The sequence below is a fragment of the Podarcis muralis genome, chromosome 17 (genome assembly GCF_964188315.1).
Source record: "Podarcis muralis chromosome 17, rPodMur119.hap1.1, whole genome shotgun sequence".
NCBI lineage: Eukaryota > Metazoa > Chordata > Lepidosauria > Squamata > Lacertidae > Podarcis > Podarcis muralis.
This window is the reverse complement of record NC_135671.1, coordinates 12,184,400-12,207,555: the sequence shown is the minus strand read 5'-3', so window position 1 is coordinate 12,207,555 and position 23,156 is coordinate 12,184,400. Positions and strand designations below refer to the sequence as shown.

The following is a 23,156-nucleotide window of genomic DNA, read 5'->3' as shown; positions in this document are numbered from 1 at the left end:
GTAATTATTATTTTTTAGTATACTATTTGATATAGGCACCACAGAGTAGGGATTGACCCTCACCATATGGGATTGGCATGGTGTTTAATAATATAACGGAATTCTGTCAGGTAAAACTGGCCGTCTGTCTTCACAGGGCACTATACCACCTGCACTTTAAACAGCAATAGACATCAGTATGTGAAATGATGATGATGATGATGACGACAGTCAATTGAGAGATGTCTGAAATGTATTGATTGAACTCTCAGCTTCGATTTTCATTTGTGTGTGTGTTTGTGTGTTATTTGGTAGAAGATCACAATCTGGTATGAGGGTAAATAATGTGGGATATTTTTTGTTTGCGCAACATTAGCTACTTTACAACTGCATGAACTATAGGCAAGCCACAGACAAAGGGCTCTTCTTCAACAAAAACAGCAGAAGAGGCTGTGGTTGAACATCTTGCCTTAAGTGGACACCAGCTGCTCTTTCTTAATTGGTTTGTTTCTTGACTTACCAAGGCCTCTGTCGCTGTTCCGCTAGGGAGAGGCATAGGGTTAAAGAGCCCCTTTACCTGTGTCTGGAGAAGTCAAATGTGTTGCTAAAAAAAAAAAAAAAAAGGATTGCGCTCAGGTTGTGTGTTGTGGCTCCAAATGGAAAGCCCCAGGAACGCCTAGAAGCAAAATGTGGACTGCTGGTTTCCTAACTCTGTAAACAATCCAGCATTAATCTTGGTTTGTGGCATATCACTGTTCAGGACATTGCTTTTGATTTCTCTTATTTGCAGGACAGAACCCCAAAATTCCATACACATATATACCAACAGTTATTCATTCTTCCTTGATCTGAAGGGTCAGCAAATTTTGATTGCCTGGTATTTCTGCTGTCCATCATTGACCCTGCTCTTCCTCCAATAGGGGAGAGCAGGTTTTCTCAGTGATCTAATGCTGAGCTTTGGGGCCCAGCATAAGCTCCCTCCTCCTACCCAGTTCTAGACTGGGCAAGGGGCTGGTGGGGACTTTGACCTTCACTCTATGGCTTTGAGGACCTTGGAAGTCAGTGTGACATCTCAGTGTGACTTTGGAGAGCCTCCAAAGTCAGTGCAAGGTCACAGAGACCATCTGCTGTTCTCTCGACTTGGGTAAAAAGTGAGTGCTCTCAGCAGAATTAAAAAATGGCAAGCACATTTGTGCCACCCTGCTCTTGAATAATATTTTCATTTGTGCTTGATTTTGCCGTATATGGGTGCTTTCATGATCAAAAGCAGCTTGCTTGTGACATTTAGGTCTTTTTTTTCTAAATAAAAAAAATCAGCAATCTTCTGTGTGCGGTCAAGACGAACCCAGTAATTTCTTCTTCCTTTCCTTTTACAGGCTCTCTACAATTCAATCAAAAACGAGAAGCTTGAGTGGGCAGTGTAAGTATATTGTGCAGAATTAATGAGTTTTAAAAATGACGCCTGTTATGGCATTCCGCTTGATATGCAGGCAGCATATGGAACAGATTCTAGATCTTGCAGAAATCCACCCCAGCAATCCAGGGGAGCAACCCACCAAGTCCTCTTGCATTCATTTGCTGTATAGTCATTATTCATTCAGGAGAGCTAGTACAGTATGCCAATTAAGAGACCGAGCTGCAGTGGACTTGAAAGGTCACGGGTTCAAATCCAGCCCAAGCCAAGAACTCATTAGGTGGCCCTTAGCCAAACCAAGCACTTCTCAGCTTCAGTCTTTCCTTCTATTTGCAATGTAAGGATAATAATGCTGACAACACCTTACAGTAGTGTTGCAAGGATTACTGAAGTATGTTTTGAGAAGCACTTCAAATACTGTAAAACAGACATTTGATAGGCAGGATTATCTAGTCTAGTGCAAACCCCTGCAATGCAGAAATATGCACCTGCCCCATATGGGGATCGAACCTGCAACCCTGGCATTATCAGTACCGCACTCTAACCAACTGAGCTCTCTCTCTCTCTCTCTCTCTCTCTCTCTCTCTCTCTCTGTGTGTGTGTGTCTCTCTCTCTCTCTCTCTGTCTCTCTCTCTCTCTCTCTCTCTCTCACACACACACACACACACACACACACACTTTATTTATTTATGGTCACCTTTCAATCTTATTTCCAGGACTGTTCCCAGAATAAAACAATTAAAGTGCAAATACAAAACGCCAGTAAGCTAAAAGTCACAGAATCATAAAAGCCACCACTGAGAAGGCCCAGTAGCCACCTGCCTCACTCAGCAAAGTCACTTGCAAGAGGCCCTGCTCCAAAGATCTTCATGTATAGCTACATGCATATAGAGACAGGGGTTCTTCAAGTTCTCCCTCTCCTAAATCATGATGGGCTTTATAGGTTCAAACTTTGGGGAATGGCGTGGCTCAGTGTTAAGAGCATGGATACAAAACGCCCCAGGTTCCATCTCCGGCATCTCCATGTAGGACTGGGAAAGACGTCTGAAACTCTGGAGACCCACTGCTGGTCGATGTTGTCAGCACTGAGTGAGATGGACCAATGGTCCGACTTTTTATAAGGCAGTTTCTGATGTTCTTAGACTGCCACTTTCAATTGAATCTGGAAATGGTTCATAACACCCAGTCCCAGTTGGTAATCTAAGTAGCCTCATACTACACTAAGTGAAGTCTTCAAACTGTCTTCAAAGTAAGCCTCATGTAGCTCATTACAATAACCCTGCCTGTAACGTATATGTAATTTTCGTCTCTCAAAACAAATGCCTTGTACATACACTCAGGGCAGCTTGATGGTTATTGCCTCCTCGACTCCTGCCATCCCCTTTGCCTAGTCACTTGTGCTCAAGCACTGGAGACACTTTTTAATTATTGTTGTTTTTTTGTGCCGTAGTAATTTAACAGATTTATAGACTGCTTCATAACATAAAGCCCATTGAAGTGGCCCATGTGATAAACAACAAAATAAAATTCAAACACACAACTTCTAAAAGCAAGAAAACAATTTACTGAGAGTTACAACTGTGCCACAAAGGACTGGGTCACTTCAGAAAGCCTTCTTAAAGAAAAAATGTCTTTAATAGGCATCTAAACACCATGACAGTAGGTGTCTCCTAATTTCGGCTTGTGATTGATTGCAGAGAACTGGAGCTATGACACCAAGAACCTGGTTCCTAGTGCAAGATGAGCACACCTCTGGGGCATAGAGTGCTCTCAAGGGGACCCAGCAGAGAACATACAGGAGAAGGCAGTCCACTAGATACCCTAGTCCCAAGTTGTTTAATGTGTATCCAGAAATCACAGTGTGCCTTTGTTCCTTCCCTTGAGATTATGCAGTTGCTCATGTTACTGGTTGAGGGGGAGATCATTCTGCTGCACTGAGTTTTGTTGTTCCAATGGGAAATGTGTCCTTGATGGATAATTCTTCTCATGGCACAGTTTCAGAGTTTCTACTCTGCCTTACAAATGTGCTGTTTTGATGGTGTTTTATGGGAATTTTTTGAAATAGTGGAGATTGCACATCAGGAAAATGTGCTGATTTGTGCATTTGGACCTTAACTCCCTGGTCCACAGAACATTGGATGAGCTGTCCTCAAAGCTGTAACAAGAGCGCAGGTTGTCAAACCCTTATTATATCATGAAATCCACATGCCTGCTGTTACTCCGGCTAGCAAAACGAGTTGTTAGCGATGAAAGGCCACTTGTAAGGGTGGAGGACGTTTTTATTTGGCTCGGAAACTTCATCTTAGAGAGAGAAATTAAATCCTCAGTTAATCTGTGGCAGCATGAATAAAACACGTGCTTAGTTTTCGGCCTTTTATCTTCCAGGACATTGTGTCAGAACTTGCTGAGTAGAAAACACGTCTCGGGTCAGATTTCTTCCTGTTGGCTTGTTGTCTCGTGTTTGTCTCTTGATTAACTATGGATAGCTTGACAACGAACTGATATCAAAGATAATTAATTGCGGAAGGCCTAATGTACCCCACTTCGGCTGCTTTCAGGAAGCTAACAATTGGAATTCAAAGCCAAGCATGAGGAGTCCAGTGTCTGCCAAGACACTTTAATCATTCCTCTCTGTCATCCCTGCTTGCTTGACTTCCTTATGACGCTGGTGCTTTCTGTAGTGAGAGAGAATCGTGGCTGTTGTGTGAAGGCTGTGGCAGAACAGAGGATGTCAGTTTAAATGCAGCCATGCCCATTTTGATGCTGGTAAGAAGGCTGCTTTTATGGAGGCAGCTTTTGCTGCTCTAAGAGCTTTCAAGTTACACCAACTGCGGTGGAACATCTGCAGGCTCTTTTCCTGCACTGATGGTGGTTTGCGGGATGAAAGATGCCATAATTACCCCTTCAGTATTACTGAGTCCTTTGCACTCCCATGACAGTAGCAGTCACTATCAAATTGCTCCTGATGATAACGGAAGTTAATTATTATTATTTATTATTACTTATACAGTCCCATTAGTGTACAATGACAGAGGGGGGAAAATAGGCAAGACCCTCACTTCATGGAGCATCCAATTTAAAGCAAATGGGGGGGGGCAGGCAGGGTGGGAATGAGAGGCAGGGATGACTTTTGGGATAGGGGAATGTGGGCAAGTGCAGTTACATTGGTGCCTAAAAGCAGATCATTGGAGTAGCTGGATCTTCACTTACATCAGCTGCTGCTTTTGACCTCATGTGGTTTCATCACTGTTGAAATCAGCTGCCAGCCTCCACTGTCTGAACTACCCTGTCCTTCATTTAACCTTCATCCATGTACTTAAGAGTGGCCGCAAGAACTTACCTTCCTGTTCCTCTTTCTTCTTCTCTACTGACAGAGAAAGCCGTTTCCCTCTCAGTGGCACTTCCAAGAGTACCCAGTTTTCTAGGGCCATCTTGATTGTGATAGGATCACTGAGTAGAAACCAGCCAATTTAGAACACATGTGTCATCATGGAGACTCTGCCCTGAATAACCAGGGAAGGTGGAGAAGTGGGAAGGCAAATGACCAGGATTGGGGGGGGGGGGGGGGCGGCAGGGTGTAGCAGAGGATGACAGAGAGTGGGTAGAACTCTGTGTTCTTTTAACTATACCATTTTAGAACAGTGCAGTTTAGATTGCAGTTCCTTTGCCAAGAGCTCCCTTGTTGGGCAAATCCCTCCGTAATGGAGAGGAAGCCCCTCCCCTACTACCTTAGTGAAACTCATACATCTCAGGCTTGGACATGGGCTTTGCAGGTTCATAATGTTCATCACAAAGAAGAGGTGAGTGCATTTGGACCTTAATTCCATATTTCAAATTCTTTTCCAGCTCTGGAGCCAAAGAATTCTGGGCCAGAGAAGAATCTCTGCCAGAAAACAATTATTTGGGGCTGGAGCACTGGAACACAAGATTTAGATGTCCCTTGGGAAATGTAGTTTTCTCAATGGCTACTGACATCTACAGAATCAGACTTATAGGACTAGAACTTGTTTTGAGAGTGCCCTGCAGCTCAGTGGTTGGGCAGATCCTTTGCATGAAGAATGCTTCCAGCATCTTTGTCTAAAATGGTCTTGGCCCTAGATTAACAGGAAAGACCTCTTTGAAGAGCCACCACCAGTCAGGATAGACAGTGCTGAAGCAGATGGCCAAGTGACCAAAGTTAAATGAGGTAGCTTTTTACTTTCATAGAATCATGGAATCTTAGAGTTGGAAGGGACCCTGAGGATCATCTAGTCCAACCCCCTGCAATGCAGGAATATGTAGCTGTCCCTTTTGGGGATTGAACCTGTGACCTTGGCGTTATCAGCAGCACACTCTAACAAACTGAGCTATCCAACCTGTTTGATCAGCAAGCATATTCTGTACAGTCTACACCACCCAAACTCCTGACATTATACAGGTACTCCACACTTGACAAGGACACTTGCGGAATTACTTGGTTCTGTTTGGAGTAATTTATAAACATCTTAACATTTAGAGGGTAGAATTGCTTTTCTTGATTAGGGCCAAGGGGCTTGGGGAAATGAGCATTAGCTGATAAAACTCGAAATAAGCGACGGCTGCTGTGTTTCTCTTCTATGTTAGGAAGCAAAGGAGATATCGCAGAGGACTGATTTATCGTCCATCCATGTCAGACTCCTTAAGATGACAGAATTTCCACCAGGAAAGATGTCTTCAAAGGGTGCATTTTATAGTTTAGATAGCAGTTCTGTTAATTGAGACCTGGGCTGCGACTGATTTCAGCACAGAGAGAAAGACAGAATACATGTATGGCTTTTCTACAGCCATGACAACAAACCTATCCCAGATCCAGGCTCTCCTACCAAGAAGGCGTCCAGGTTGTAGGCCTGAGAAAGGCCTTTCTCTCTCTCTGACCTTAGTGAGTTGCTGTCAACTGGAGCAAACTACATTGGGCTAGACAGATTCTGTATGGTACAGCTTCGTGCATTCAAATGACTGTGGCCTCTCTCCACTGGTGCTCCAAAGTGAGCCCTGTGCCCTGTGGGAAACACTGTGCTGTGCTGCTATGGGTGCAGCAGATGGCTCTTACATTTTAGATCAAATAACAGCCCTCGCTCCCCTTAGTTGATGTCACTCCAGTAGTATTGGAACAGAATGAACTAGTGCGTTGCTGATGAAACAGAGGGGGAGAACTTGTTGACAGTCAGTTGGACAAGAGGCATTCTCTGTCTAACCGCTCTTGTTCTGTGCTTTCAACCAGAATCTTGAAGTTGTTTGCTGCAGTCATTATTTGCAGGATTAAACCGAGTCAATAAGTCCTTGGTCAAAAATGTATGATACACAGAGAGCTGCTGCCCCTGGTTAGCACTCCGACATTCTGCCATTTAAAAAAACGTTGTCATAGTTCATACATTTTTTTAAAAAAAACCTGGAATCCTACATGCCTTTACAACTATATTCTACCTTCCATTCCTTCATAATCTTTACACTCAAGCGAGAGACATCTTCTTAACAACACCAAATCTGGCAACTTTTTTACAACAGTGGCATATAGCACTGATGATGAAGATGATGATAGCTATACCACCTTTATCTTCTAAGGATCTCAAGGTGGTGTATATATTATTTTTTTTTTAAATAATATTTATTAAAAGTTTGAGATTACAGAAAGAAATAAAAAAGAAAGAGAAAAAGTAAACAATACAAATCAATACATTACAATACATATATAAAAAAAACAAAAGACACAATACTTCAAAACAAAAACAAAAGCAAAAACAATTAAAAACACATCCAATATTTCCATATCTTTATCTTTCATTAACTTGTTTCGTCGACCTCCTCACACCTCCGTTTTTTGTATTCTAGTTAATTAATATTATTTCAGCAAATCCTTTCCATCTTTCACTATTTTCTGTCATTTAATTGTCTTAATTTATTTTAACCTTATCTTACCATTAAAACCCTAAAACTTATTTATACTTAACTCCTTATAACATTCAAGGTGGTGTATATGCCCCCCCCCCCATGTCATCCTCACTACAACCCTGTGAAGTAGGTTAGGCTAAGAGATGGTGACTGGCCCAGGGTCATGCAGTGAGTTCCATGGCTGAGTGGGAATTTGAACCCTGCTCTCCCAGGTCCTAGTCCAACACTCTTAACCATTACATCACACTGGCTCTAGTTACACGCCTTACATAGTTAATGCTCTCTTGGGGTAGAAATGTTGATACCAACGAATTAAAACATGCAGCCCCAGGGGAATGGTGCAGAGGTTTTGGTTCTGATTCATATCTCTAAATATAAATATATGAGCCATCCCGCTGAAACTAATAAGATTTCTTGCAGGTTTAAAATTAGGTGTATGTTAGAAGTACTGCAGTTTGTTTTAGACCACAGCGCCTAACATGAAGGAAGTGTCTTTCCACTTACTTGGTAGGCTGAGGTGATAAAAAAAAGTGTTCCTCTCCTTAATCTGATTTTAAAAAGATAAAGATTGCATTGGGCTCGCCAACTGAATTTAGGTGTGGGTATGTATGTATGTAGGGACGCAGGTGGCGCTGTGGGTTAAACCACAGAGCCTAGGACTTGCCGATCAGAAGGCTGGCGGTTCGAATCCCCGCGACGGGGTGAGCTCCCATTGCTTGGTCCCTGCTCCTGCCAACCTAGCAGTTCGAAAGCATATCAAAGTGCAAGTAGATAAATAGGTACCACTCCGGCGGGAAGGTAAACGGCGTTTCTGTGCGCTGATCTGGTTCCCCAGAAGCGGCTTAGTCACATGACCCGGAAGCTGTATGCCGGCTCCCTTGGCCAATAAAGCCAGATGAGCGCCGCAACCCTAGAATCGGCCACGACTGGACCCTAATGGTCAGGGGTCCCTTTACCTTTACTATGTATGTATGTATGTGTTGTTTTTCCAAATTTGCTTTAGAGATGATGAAGAAAAGAAAAAATCCCCCTCGGATGGTACCGATGAGAAGGATAATGGAACTCAGTCGAAGTCTGGCAACCGCATAGGCAACTCCGGTAACCCTTTCCTGGACATTCCTCACGACCCCAATGCTGCTGTATACAAAACTGGATTCCTGGCACGTAAAATCCACGCTGATATGGATGGGAAGAAGAGTGAGTGCATTTCAATGAGAACTGTTTTCTCTACATGCTGCAATGGAGAAGGGGGGGAGGAGGGGATGAAATTGACCGGAAAGCTACATGGGTGCAGCTGCCCAGTCCAACTCACTTGCCCCCACTGCTGCATGGGAGTGGAAGTAAAGGGTGCCGGCAGATGAGTCCAGGGTTTCAGAGCAGCCTTTGCACCTTGCAAGCTGGAAGGAGAACCGAAGGGACGTTCACACTGTACAAATCTATGTGAAGCTTACAAAGGAGGGAGCCCCCAGATGCTCAGAGCATTCTGTAAGCGAGGCCTTGCACAAGGAGGAGGTGGGAGGGTTAGTGTAGGGCTCCAGCCCCTTCCTCTCTGACTGAATATTTTTGCTGTTTCACCAGAGCTCTCCATTTCTCACCTGGCTATTTCTCTTGCACCCGACAAGCTGTAAGAAAACTCCCTTCCCCTCTCCCTTCTTCATCAGGGCTTTCTTGAAGGGGAGGCCGGTCACTTCGTATACTGATGATGGCTTCCCCTGCTTAGGCCTGGCTCCTTACTTTGACCCTAGTCCCTCACATATTCCAGCCCAGGCTACATCAAGCATGAGAGACACGACGAATGGCTTTCTCTGCACCCATTTTCACACCCTCCACCAAACTGAAGGGCTTTCTGTCACTGTCTCTGAGGAAGTGGCTTCAGTGAAAATAGGGCTGGTATATCAATAAGTAGCTGGTAGAATCACAAGTTTAACAGCAGTGTTTCTTCCAAGGATGTATTCAGAGGGCCTTCTCAGTAGTGGCGCCTGCCCTGTGGAACGCCCTCCCATCAGATGTCAAGGAGAGAAGCAACTATCCTACTTTTAAAAGACATCTGAAGGCAGCCCTGTTTAGGGAAGTTTTTAATGTTTAATGCTGTACTGTGTTTTAAATATTCAATTGGGAGCCGTCCAGAGTGGCTGGGGAAACCCAACCAGATGGGCGGGGTATAAATAAATAATTATTATTATTATTATTATTATTATTATTATTATTATTATTATTAACAAGACTTATGCACTGTTGCTTATTTCTGTTCCTGCCCCCATCTTAAACAAGGGGTAGATCCTGAACAGAGCACGATCTTGATTTATATTACCAATGGTTACTTAGGCATATATATTTTTTGTCCATGTTCTACTTTGACAGCTCCACGAGGGAAGAGGGGATGGAAAGCCTTTTATGCTGTTCTTAAAGGAACTGTGCTTTATTTGCAAAAGGTAAGAGGTTCCCTGCCAAATACACTCCCTTGAACTCCTTGTTGGATGGAGAATAAAGGAGAGGTGTTTCACCCTGTCTTCTTCCTTCGTTGGCTTGTGTGTGTGTTCTGTGCCCAGAAGCCAAGTGAATGATAGTATGGTCTGCAATTACTTCACCTCTCTGAGGCGCTTTAGATGCTCCCTGTATCTGAGCTGCATTTGGCTGTTTCAAGGAAGGGAGCAGAAGCCGGAGTACCTCATCTCCACATAGTTTAGGGCAGGAGCGGGAAACCTGTGGCCCTCCAGATGTTGCTGGACTACAAATCCCATCACTCCTGTCCACTGGCCATGCTAGCTGGGTCTGATGGGAGTTGGAGTCTAACAATAATTGGGAGGGCCAGAGGCTCCCCAATATCAGCTACTCTAAAATGAGGCTGCATTTTAAATTGCATTTTAACCTGTATTTTAAATTGGTTCCCCCCTGCTCTCTTTTTCCCCTATTATTTTTTTACTGTGATTTTATTGGTGTTAGCCACCCTGAGCCAGGCTCTGGCCGGGTAGGGCAGGATATAAATAAATTTATATTATTATTATTATTATTATTATTATTATTATTATTATTATTATTATTACTACTATTATTATTATTACTACTACTACTACTACTACTACTACTACTACTACTATTACTGTTATCCCTGCATTAAGGTCTTATGTGAAGTCAGGGGTGAAGATGAAGGAGCACATGTTGTCTCCCCAACTCCCCCAGAGATACTTAAACTTTCACAAGTTTGGGAAATTCTTCCTCTTTCCCCAGCACTGCATGTGAAACCTGGAAGCACAGGGTACTCAAAAGAGTGGTGCATGTTAAGTCACAAACGTTTCCTCTTTGCTTGTTTCCTTGAAATACCCAGAACACCAAAGTTTTGCCATGAAATAGACACTATGTAATTAGCAAGTGCCAAATGTTTTCACATCTGAAGGAAATTTATGGAGACTGAGGCAGAGATAGAAGGTTACAGGAAACATTTTCTCCCATTATAGACGATAATCCTATCCCTGTTTACAATTAAAAACGAACAGATGGTACTCAGGTTTCTTTGTTTCTTTTTTCCATCCCAACTTTCACAGCAACCGCATTTCATTCTAAGACAGAGGGATGAGCTCCTTTTCTTTTTGATATGTGTGTGTTAGCTAATCCCAAATTCAGCCATTACAAAAGCAATTTTTCAAAAACTGATTTGAAAAATGGAGGATTTTAGCCGACAAGGCAATTGCAGGATTAATTTTTGAAGGAGAGGTCTTTAAGGACATGAATGAAAAGGCACGTGTGGCTTTGAAAAATTACCGAGTGTGTCGGAGTATGTTGCACTTTTGTCATGGCCACTCGACTGCTCTTTGATCTCTTTGGTTTTGTTTGTTTTTTTAAAAAAAAGATAATGTTGTGCAGATGGGCAAATTGCTTACATTTTTCTTTTAAATGGTGGTCCGTCTTCAAGGGAGGGTGCCCAGCCGTGGAAAATGAGCCAATAACTGGAACATTTTTGAAGGATTATTGCTTGCAACATAGGAACCTGCCATACTGAATGAGACAATTGGCTTGTCTAGCTCAGTATTGTCAACATTGATTGACAGCGGCTGCACAGGCAGGAGACATTCTCAGGCCTACCTGGAGATGCTGGAGATTGAATTTGAGATCTTCTGCATGTAAGGCAGGTGTTCTACCAGTGAGCTATGACCCTTCCCAGATATTAATGGAGGAACCCAAGGGTAGCTCAATTGGTTAGAACGTGGTGCTGATAACGCCAAGGTTGCAGGTACGAACCCCGTAAGGGACAGCTGCATGTTCCTGTATTGCAGGCAGTTGGATTGGATGATCCTCAGGGTATCTTCCAACTCTGTGATTCTATGATAGGTTCTTTAGGTAAGTTTTGATAATACAAGGCCCAACTAGTGAACTTTTAGACTGGGAAGGAGCTTGAATTCAGTCTGATACACTACCCACCAAAAGGGCCCGGGTTGACACGTTAACTTCATGGCACTGGGATCACTTTAGTGTGGTTTCTTCTCACTTCTGTGAGAGTAACATGAGAAGCTCTGAGCCGCTGCCACTCCCGGTAACTGGAACAACATGGTTGTGGAAGGGGAGCTGCAATATGGGACCTTTCCATTTAGGGCCAGGGCTTCTGACATCGCTTTTGCTGCAGTGGCTCTCACAACATGAAGGTAATGTGAAAGGAGCCCTAAGAGGAAAAGAATTTGCATTCTTAACAGGAATGAAAGTAGCTTCAACTGTGGACTTTTTTCCATAGCAAACATCTCAAGCTTCAACTCCTTTTCCAACGTGATAGCTTCAGAAAGGCATCACTTTTCCACCACCTTGCTTTATGACCTTGACTCAGCCAGTTCACCTCTGGGTGCCTCTGCATTCCTGCTCAGTATTTGTTAAAAAAGAAATGCCTTGATTCATCTCTGCTTCTGTAGCCTGAAGATTGTATCGGCCACAAGCTTAGTCACTGAATGCCAGAGATTCCCTTTTCTGAAACGGAAAAGAAAAGAAACATGGTAAAAGTGGAGAAAAGGAATCTACACAACCCACAGGACAAACATGCAAAGTCATAGCCTTCAAATGCCATGTTTAATGCCACAGGCCTTGTTTTGAAATATAATTTCTCAGTGGGGGATAATGGAAAATCGAAGAAGTAAGCTGTGAAGAGGAACGAGACACAGAAATTGTGTGACACGGCACCCAGGGTTCTTTACAATGAAGCTGAAGGTAGAAGATACGTAAGGGGCAAGCTTGAACAATTCTGGGAACTGCCAGCTTTTTGGTCAGAGCTAACATTGTCGGACAGAGGGACGCGGGTGGCGCTGTGGGTAAAAGCCTCAGCGCCTAGGGCTTGCCGATCGAAAGGTCGGCGGTTCGAATCCCCGCGGCGGGGTGCGCTCCCATTGCTCGGTCCCAGCGCCTGCCAACCTAGCAGTTCGAAAGCACCCCCAGGTGCAAGTAGATAAATAGGGACTGCTTACTGGCGGGAAGGTAAACGGCGTTTCCGTGTGCGGCTCTGGCTCGCCAGATGCAGCTTGTCACGCTGGCCACGTGACCCGGAAGTGTCTCCGGACAGCGCTGGCCCCCGGCCTCTTGAGTGAGATGGGCGCACAACCCCAGACTCTGTCAAGACTGGCCCGTACGGGCAGGGGTATCTTTACCTTTACCTTTAACATTGTCGGACAGCGACTCACAAAGCACTGGTACAAATACCATAAAATCAAGTTCAGGAAATGCTTTCAGTACTATGGCTAAGCATCTGGAATAGCTTAGTGAGGCAGGGAATGAGTCTATTGTTTTTTGGCAACTTGCTTATTGGAACTAGCAACATCCAGATTTTTCTCCTGAAAGCATTAAGTGGCATAGATTGGGGCAGGCTGAAACTGCCTGCAGTTCCTAAACAACTTAGCAACAAGTGTCCCATGGGTTCAGGAGTGGAGCAAATATATCAATATACATAAGAATGCATAAAGTTCCATCACTTGTGTGGTTAACAGATGACGCAGAATGTGGTTGCGCAGATAGGAACAGGCTTGGTTCTTAATGGCTGGGGGCCTGTTCGTGACAAAGAGTGCAGGAGAGTTCTGTTATTATTTCCTTTATATTTTGCCTTTCTCCCAAATGAGCGCAGGTGGGTATGCAAAACGAGTCCATGGGATTGCAGTCCAAGGCTCTAATCCTACGTACACTTATTTGGAATAGGCCCTGTAATAGACAGTAGGATTTATGTCTGAGTAAACACCTCTTATAAAACTCTAGGGAAATACCATGGGAACAAGGGACCAGTGAAGTCCCTGAGATTGATTGCTCAAGCTCCCAGACCCAAAGGAGCCGCTGCCTAAGCAGAAAGATTTTATTCATTGCCAGACATACCCCCATCTCTTTTCTTGATCTTTTCTGTTGATGTCAAAAACTTTCCTCCTCCAACCTCCATTGTGAAATGTGAATTGGAATCATTTACTACTAAAATTGTAGGTCTGTTAATAGCAGAGGCAATGTCAGTAAAAAAAACCAACCGAGGTGTCATGTCCATTGTCAACAGCAGGTGACAGATTATATAGACTAATAAGACTTAGAGGAGGACAGAACTCATGTACCATTGACAGTTTTGTAGAAGAGTGGATTTCAGCAAGAGCAGATTCCCTTGTAGGGTTGGGAAAAGATGGCCCTGCTGAAATTCTCTCTTACGCAACTACTAAAAGGCACAGCAGCTTCTCCTCTGTTTCCTGAGCTGTGTTTTTTCCTTGCCATACTACTGTTAACAAGCACACAGGCACAGACCCACTCGCTTGATTTTTATAGCATTGTTTCCCATCCTAAAAAACATACTTTGACTTCCAGTTAGCCTTCCTATATAGGATACATTGCATATTAGTCAAAACCCATCTCCTGAACACGGAAGAATCTTTGATTTACCTTTCTTAATATGCTGGCTGCAGGCTGTTCTACAGTGAATTTGCTATGGGTCAGTACTGAGCTGAAATTGATTTAATGAAGAGCTGACCTGTAATGTCTGTCTTCTGAAGACACATTATGTAACCAGTGTGGACGCTACTGGAAGTTGTTTTTATGACATTTTCCCCTTAATAATGTTAAAAAAACAAGCAGCCCCCAACAATTTACTTTGGAGATGTCATATAAGCAAAGCATTCACTGCTGGGGATGGGAAATGGAAACCACAGTGGCAGATCAGGGGATCTTGCCACAGAGCAGCCTACTGCTGTGTAAATGTGGGATTATTTTTTTACTCATCAAGAGTTTTCAAAAGTAGACGGCCAGATCCAACAGTGATTAAGCCCTTAAGAACACAAGACGATCCAAACTTGTGCTATGGTAGGATCTCTCAATCTCTCTCTCTCTCTCTCTCTCTCTCTCTCTCTCTCTCTCTCTCTCTCTGTTTCATAGAGAAACTCCTTCTTGAACATTGCACATCACTCTAGCAGATGATAGACAACGGTGTCTTGTACATTAGGAAAATTGTAATTGGGAAAATATTAGGAGATTATGATGTGGTAGTAGAGGTAATGTTTTGCTTGCAGAGGGATCCAAGTTCAAATCCTGGCATCTCCAGTTAAAGATTATTAGGTTGCAAATGCTTGTTTTGAATCTGAAATGCTAAAAAAACCCCAAACATTTAAATAGCAGCATTTTTGTTTTTAAATACATAAATTAATCCTATGCAGATTTACTCCAAAGAAAGTCCCAAAGAGTTCAACAGTGCTTACCCCCAATTGTTTGCATGGGATTGCAGTCTTAAGTCTCAGTGCAGTGGGATTTATCTCTGAATAAACATACACAGGGTTGTAGCTGCATATGGGATTGTTGGTTTGTTTTTTGCCAAGTTAGATGACTCTTTTAAATAACACTTTTGTTTATTGCCTTCTTTTGGAATGTAATCAGGCTTTAAAAACACTGGCACTATATAATAATTTGTACTCTTAATTTGGGCTTCTGCAGGATGAATACAAACCAGATAAAGCTTTATCAGAGGAAGATCTTAAGAATGCAGTCAGCGTGCACCATGCATTGGCATCGAAGGCGACAGACTATGAGAAGAAGCCAAATGTTCTGAAGCTCAAGACAGCTGACTGGAGGGTCCTGCTTTTCCAAGCCCAGTAGGTTCCCTTTTGGTTCCTTTAGGGATTCAAGCAAAATATGCTCACAGTCAAGGGTGGTGTGTCTTCTCACACTGGATTTAAAAAAATAAATAAATTATTCTTGAATATAAGATAGTATGAAAATGAAAAGAAGAAGAGAAGAGTTTGGATTTGATATCCTGCTTTATCACTACCCTAAGGAGTCTCAAAGCGGCTTTCCCTTCCTCCCCCACAACAAACACTCTGTGAGGTGAGTGGGGCTGAGAAACTTCAGAGAAGTGTGACTGGCCCAAGGTCACCCAGCAGCTGCATATGGAGGAGCTGGGAAGCAAACCTGGTTCACCAGATTACGAGTCCACCGCTCTTAACCACTACACCACAAAGGCATAGACTCCATACTGTAGCTCAGTAACTCAAACTAGTTTTGAGCCAGCAAGCTGAGGGTATCACAGGATAGGCTCTCCATCTTTTTGCATGGCAGAATAGTTGCTTGTAGCTGAGAGTAGAGTATGCCAGGAAAGGGGAGAAAAGAGCCAGGCCCTTCTTCCAGCTCATCAAACCCCTCCTGTTCCATCAGTCACTCATCAGTCTGACAGCTGGTGCAGTTTAGTATCAGTTCAAATTCCAGTAACACAGCTGTGATCCCTTATTTGAACTTGTGTGAAGGCATAGACCTGGTGTGCAGCACCCCAACCCTGTTCAGATGTGGCAGCAGATCCTGTTTTGACCCTGATGCTACTGATTGGATAATCAATGCAGCAGCAAGACAGAGGTGGGGTTGGGGTCACTAAAACCCCTAAACGTTCCATTTTCCTTACTGGGCACCTCATCCATTCTTCGTTCGGTGTCTGTACTTGGTTGGGGCACTGCTATGAATTCAGTTGCTATGCCACCCACCTTCTGCCTAATAGACTCAGGTTTTTTAAAAAATATTAATATTTTTATTGAAAGAATTTCAGTTTTAAAGAAATAATGTGGTACAAATGAAAAAAGGGAAAGGGGGGTGAGAACAAAGATGCATATAAAAGAGAAAGAGAGAAAACAATAATAGCTGAGGTGACAGAGATAGTCCTAGGCTTGACTACACCCTCCAAACCAAACATGATTATCACCAAACGAAGGAAGTTAATGCCCAAATAGAGCTTTAGTCTTTTTCTGGAATAGGGAGTCCAACCAAAAAGCAGTATAAAACTGATGGTGTTGTGTTGTGTTGTGTTGTGTTGTGTTGTGTTGTGTTGTGTTTTGGCCAAAACCAAAGCATCATCTCCATGCTGTTCTATTTTGAATAGTAAAGAAACGTTTACAACCCAGTACCCAAGGTGGTATTGAGGAACAATCTGGCTGGAAGTATCCTTGGCCCTTGCTAGTCACAATTGCTTGTGAGCTTTGGGGTTTTGGGTTTTTTTTACTCTTGAGGAAGCTGGCAAGGATCTGGTGGAGTGCAGCCAACCACTAACATTCTTGTCATTTCCCCCCATGGAAGTTTCAAGCCAGCATAAGAAACTATAACCAAGCCTTTGGCTGATTATCGTTCTGTGGTATTTTAGATGTGTTTGTGGGGTGTGGGTGGGTGTTTTGTTATGTATTTTGTGTTCTCGTTTCGTATTTTTATGTTGCGAACCACCCTGTGATCTTCGTATGCGGTATGCAAATTCAATAAATAAATAAACTGGAGGCAATAAATACTTCACTGAGAGAGAAAGCTGCCTTGTCGCAATGAACGAAGCATTGAGTAGACTGCAGTTGAAAACCATCACTGAAGTCATTTAATACTGCAACCTATAGATACGTCTCTCTATTGTGCCATTCTTTGGGAGGGTGATTGAATGTGCAACAGGACCCAGATGAGCAGATTATCTAGCCCCCTATCCTTCTGATTTCCCGGGGACTGTTTATGGGCTTCCTACTGCTCTGGTGGATGACTTCTGCTGGGAGAATTAAAGAAGGAGTGCCATTCTGTTTAATTATCCTAGATGAATTGATTGTGGTGCCCTTCTGGGTAGCTTTTGCGGTTTGGGAACACTGCCATGCAGTAATGATCCCTGAAGAGGCTAGGCTACTTCTTCTCCTCCCACGGCTCTGGCTCTTTCCAGGTTAAATATTTCAGCTGCATTTGAAGCTTAGTGATAAAGCACCAAGTATTAGACAAGGCAAACATTTCACCTATTAGGAGAAGGGAGGCTTCTAGGCTTAGACCAGCCTCTAGCAAAGGATGGAGAAAGAAGCCGGTGGAATCTTCCAAGCAGTGCAGTCAGTGCCCACTGTCCAGTATTGAGATGCTGAAGTAGGAAATATGATTCAGAGCAGCATTTCCTTTTAGGGCAGAGCAGATGCTGGAGAGAAAGCAAAACAGACAAGCTCCCAGACTGACTGACTGACCTTTTGCTCTCTTCCGCAGGAGCCCGGAAGAAATGGAGTTGTGGATCAACAAGATCAATTCTGTGGCAGCCGTTTTTTCTGCCCCACCATTTCCAGCTGCTATTGGATCCCAGAAGAAGTTTAGCCGCCCACTTTTACCTGCTTCCACAACCAAATTGTCTCAGGTGATTAATCTACAACCCTAAGTGTATTTCAAGTGTGCATCTAATGAGCCACAGAAAGCTCCCCCCACCCCCCGTTTGCAAAGAGCAAACCATTGATAGGGCAAGTGCTTGAATTTAGGGAAGGGGGGGGGGTGCTTGTAGGTGTTAAACGCCCTGTTTGAGGACATTTTTCAGATTAGTCCAGACCCATGTGAGCTGAAGCAAAACGCTGTAGCAAAGTGGAGCAGAGCTTGCAGTAGGAGGTGCTCAGTCTTCCATGAAGGCTAGCCCCAGAAGTTGAAATGATGCTCTTGAGCATGCTTGCAACATTGGACACTTTTGAGGAAGGGTGGAAATATTTCAAGTAATAACCAGTAAAATGTTGTTGCACAATCGGTTGGAATATATAGAGGGGAGGGCAAGAGAGTCACTGCCTGCAGCCTTCTGCATTCAATACCTTTGTTAGTCTTGAGCACCCATTACTGGGGAAAAGGCAGGTTTTGCCCTCATAGTGAGCGGCAGCTACTTAACTTGTACAGGAGAAAGTTTAGGGGTTTACTTGGAAACAGAGTTTGGCTGGAGGCAAAAGTCTTTGCTTGTTCTGCTGGACCCAGCCTCCTTCCAGCCTTTGAGAATCAATCATGTTTTGATCTGGCCCTACCATATCATCTGCAGAACTTCCTTAATTCTGTTAAATTGTGACAAGAGTGCTGAGACTGATATTTAGACAGAGGCACTTCCAGACAACCTGTTTATTGAGCGTCCATCCTTATATCACGACAATGGCTATATAATGAGCATACATTCTCAGTTGTTTGCAGGGTGGTTAGATGATGTGGCATCAAAGCAAGTGTTATCCCACACTTTCCAGTTCTTTCTTCTGCCACTTTCCTTACAGCAAAAAGTGCAATCTTTTGGTGAAGCAGATTTGTTTCACAAATCATTGTGAAACCTGAATTTGCTAGAACACAATGGAATCCTACCCCAAAATAGCCACTGTCCAGAAGCACAGAAACAGACAGAGCCACTTTTGTGGCCAGGTCTCTTGCTCACTTGTTCTTTCTCTTCCTTGCTGCTATGAACTGGGCCTGCAATATTATTTTACCCTGTATTAAATCCCAGGTTAGCTTACAGATTTTGATTATTTTTTGATTTGCCACAGTACAGAAACTGGTGTCGGGCTGCATAATTTCCTCTTTCAGCTACCCATTCAGGAAAGTAGGGCCTTGCGTGTTGGTAGAAAGAAGAGAAGGAGAAGCGAAAGGACAGGAGCTGTTTTAAGCCAAAAGGCAGGGACAAAAAGTGTTATGCTTTCCAAGGAGATAAATTCAGGCATAATCTGAGAACCGTCTGTTTTTATCTGTGAGATAGAGAACTTGCCAGTAGGCTCCTGCGTATACTGCAGAGGATGAAATGTGTACTGTCAACTCTGCCTGGCTGCTGTATTAGAAGTTGCTGCTCATATCAAGATGTGACTACACATAGAGTTGCTTTCACAGGCTCTGTTTCTGTACCCAAGATCCAGAATGGAGTAGATAAGGAAGGAAGGAAGGAAGGACAAGTAACTGCTTCGGGCCCTAATCCAGATCAGGACCATGGCATGTGGGGAGAGCAGAATCTGCCTATTTCCCTGCACAATTTTTCTTCATGAAACCCCCACCTGCTTATTTGCCCCTAAAGATGCCATTTTCTGCAACAGGGGAAAATAGCACCTTGGAGGGTGGTGGGGTTTTTTCAGGGGATGCCTGAAGATGCCAGATCAAGGCCCCTCCAGTTGTTATCTCTCTTCCTTATTGTTTGCTTTTTCTTTTAAAGAAGCTCAGGATAGAGGGTTCTGTGGTAAACATGTAGTCCAGCCTGGGTCACCATTTTTACTGTAGTGACCCAGTTCAGACATTTAATCTCCCAGTTCCCCAGTGCACTGTGGGCTCCTCCCCCCCCCCCCCGCATTGTATGTGAATTGCCTCCCCTTCTCCATGGTTTACCATAACAGTAGTTATGCCAGAATTGAGCAAGCTGTAATTAGCATTAACCAGAAATAGCTTTGAAATCATGCTCAGATAGGTTTATAGACCATAATTTTGAGCAGTCCTCATTTGTTCTGACCTTAATTGGTCCTGAACAAGAGGCATAATAGTTGTGTTTGCATGCAACGCTAACCTAGGGCAAGCATCCCCAAACTCGGCCCTCCAGATGTTTTGGGACTACAGCTCCCATCATCCCTAGCTAACAGGACCAGTGGTCAGGGATGATGGGAATTGTAGTCCCAAAAACATCCGGAGGGCCGAGTTTGGGGGTGCCTGGTTTAGTGCTACATGGGCAAGTTGCAGCAACCACTAGGCTCATGCATTCCTTCTTCTCCCAGCACTGTCACAAGAAAAAGATAAGCAGCTTTGAGTTTTGATTACCTGCCGCTTAGCGGTCTGAACCATAGAATGTGCTTAAATTTTACTAAAGTTTGTTGGGAAAAGCCAACTTCATAGCAGTTCATTAGCCACTGTTGTCTGAGTTTGGACGTCAAGATAAGCCACAGTTCATCTAAAATAGAAGTGAAGTATAAATAAATGAGCATCCAGTAGTTACAGCTAGCTGACCAGGTCTCTTGACTGACCCTCCAGAAAGTTATTTGTTGGTAACATTTCTCTGTATTTGTGTTACCTGGTTCAAAACAGCCCCTAGCAATATATTATGATACCTGTAGTTAGTATTCTTGTCCCTTTCCTTTACATTTTCTAAATATATTAGAGGTTCGCTGTGACATATACTATTGTCTCCTGCAGGATGATCAGCTGAAATCACATGAAAGTAAACTGAAGCAAATCTCCACTGAACTAGCTGAGCATCGTTCCTACCCACCAGATAAGAAACTTAAAGGCAAGGAAGTGGAGGACTACAAACTGAAAGATCATTATCTGGAATTTGAGGTATGTCTGGGTCAGCCATGGCAGAGCACCGTTACAAAGATAGCCACTGCAGAAACAGTGGAAATTATCCTGTTTCATAGGATAATTAATAGTGGCTTGGCATTTAAATAACTGTTTCAAAGCAAAATTGCAGAATGTCATGTCGTGTGGGCAGTAGCCAGATAAAAACGTTAGTAGTTCAAAGTATCTGGATGTATGTGGAATCCAGCAAAAGTGAGAACCATAAATGCTAAATAGAAAAGTAAACTCGAAGGGAGAAGTAGCTTTGTGAGCTGAGTCCCCTTCCTCTGCCTGCTGGCTTAAAGGCTGTAAGGGCAGGTACATATTCAGAAGAGAAACTCCTTCGGTGCAGAGTCCTCAGCTGACCTAGAAGGATCAGTTGAGGATTGGGGTTTGTTGCCTGTGTGTTTGTTGTGCATGTGACTGAGAGTGAGGTGGTCACGCTGACCACTGCCACACAACTTCTTTAGGGTTGGCTGAGGGTGAATGCATTCTTTGAGCCAAGAAAAAATCCGCATCTATTGCAAAGCATTCTGGGGCATGTTCTGGGTCTTGTTGATCGCCTCGTGTCAACTGAGGGTGCACTGTCAAGCATCGACTCCGGCTGTTGGTTGCGTAAGAAGATAAACAGATGAGCGAACTGTCTTTCAGGAAAGCTTCTCTGCCTTCGGTGCTTTTCTAATTGAAAGACCTTTATAAGTTTCCCAAGAGCCCTGTAGATTGGGGTGGGGGGTCGGGGGAGGCGAGAAAGATGCCACAACTTTTTGACTGACAGCAGCGCAGGCAGAAAAACACCAGGACTTAAGAATTACTGTATGATGACCCAGCATCTGTAGCCCCGTTTCCTCTTATTACAGCTCTCTGGCGTATGCATTATCTGATGAAAAATGAATCAGCCCAGAGCACTATCAGCATTCATCTCACAAGTTCCCTTATTTGTGAGTGACATGCTTTAGCTATTTAATTTATTTGTCTCCTCACTGCTGGTGGAAGTATAGATACCAAGTGTATGGCTGTCTTTCTTCATTTAATTTTAAAGTGGATTTTTCTTGCGATCTTTTTCTGCATGAATCTATCTCTTCAAAAGCTCTTTGGAAAGGCCATTCATAGCCATCTTTTTCTCTCTCTCGCCTCCCCTTTCATAAAGGCCTTGAAGTCCTCTTGCATTTGAATAATAATGATTACCTGAATTTTGTTTTTTGAATTAAGAGTGTGTGCATTTTCCCCCTCATTGTGGCATGCAAATAACTTGACAATCGGTTTTTCTCCCCTTTGAAAACCGTGTGGGCAACTGGTGGAACTTCATCAACATTTGCACTGATTCATTGGAGACGGGTCAGAAGACGGCATTGTTAAATAAAATTATTCTGGAAGGCCAGAGTGTGCATTTTGCAACTCTTAAAAGCCTTTTTCTGAATCCCAGCTAATCACTAGTTATTTGAGTTAATCACAGAGCCATTGTATGAGGCTGCAGATAGAACTGCCCTACAACAGAGGGCTGCGTGCTGTTCTAGACAGTGAATAAATTCAGCAGTTTGCTCCTTGCAGAAATACATAGGGTCTCCTGCAGCTCAGTATTTTGGGCCTGGTGTGCTTAGTAGATTTGTACCTGGAACAGAATGTGCTTGAAATGCCACAGTCCTCCCAGCCGAGGGGCAGCAAGGGTCTGTACCTTAAAAATTAATTCAGAGCGAGGCCATAGCTCATTGGTATGCAATGCACAGAGAAGAGCCAAAGTTCTTGCCTTGGCTTCTCTAGGAATGCCATTTTGACATCATGATACCGAAGGCCTAAAAATCTGAACAGAAAGGCAAGAACCAGCTATGTGCTTAAGGGTTCGTTGAAATCTTTCGCAGTCAAGCACCCACCCACCCATCTGTGTGAAAGCCTCTCTTTTGACATACTGATAAAGATATTTACTGCTCAGAAATGGGCAGAAAACAATAAATGGCTCCTGTGTTTTCAGACTTCCTAGCCTATAGCAGTAAAAAGTATCCAGGTCCTGTAGCACCTTAAAAACAAAGTATGCTGAATTACATCCTTCTCCAGCCTTGGGTCTCCAGAAGTTGTTGGACTAGATCTTCTATCACCCTGGACCATTGGCCATGTTGACTGGCCAAATTTGCCCATTTCATTTCCCCACTTTTTGAGACTTGTTGGCTAGTTCATCATCGGGGAAACTTTCCAAGTTGATAGTAATTACCATAATCTAATGCCCTAAAGCCCTTGGAAGTATTAGTCCAATTATTCTGTAGGACAGAAATGTTCAACAATTGGACACGTATAAATGTACAGGTTCTCATTGGCTCTTGGGGATCTAATTGTGTCAATGTTCAGTGTAAATATGCAGTTC

At 43.4% G+C, this 23,156-nt stretch overlaps 1 protein-coding gene across 9 annotated transcripts in view; it reads left to right on the top strand.

Annotated features, from left to right (window-relative positions):
• Positions 1-23,156, top strand: part of PSD3 (pleckstrin and Sec7 domain containing 3) — a 151,982-nt gene that overhangs the window by 117,753 nt on the left and 11,073 nt on the right. For all 9 annotated transcript variants that reach the window (XM_077921080.1, XM_077921081.1, XM_077921082.1 and 6 more), the window contains 6 exons: positions 1,356-1,399; positions 8,304-8,497; positions 9,662-9,732; positions 15,218-15,375; positions 17,756-17,900; positions 20,660-20,803. In XM_077921080.1, coding sequence (XP_077777206.1) covers positions 1,356-1,399; positions 8,304-8,497; positions 9,662-9,732; positions 15,218-15,375; positions 17,756-17,900; positions 20,660-20,803 — 756 coding nt within the window. The remainder of the gene's footprint in view (positions 1-1,355; positions 1,400-8,303; positions 8,498-9,661; positions 9,733-15,217; positions 15,376-17,755; positions 17,901-20,659; positions 20,804-23,156) is intronic.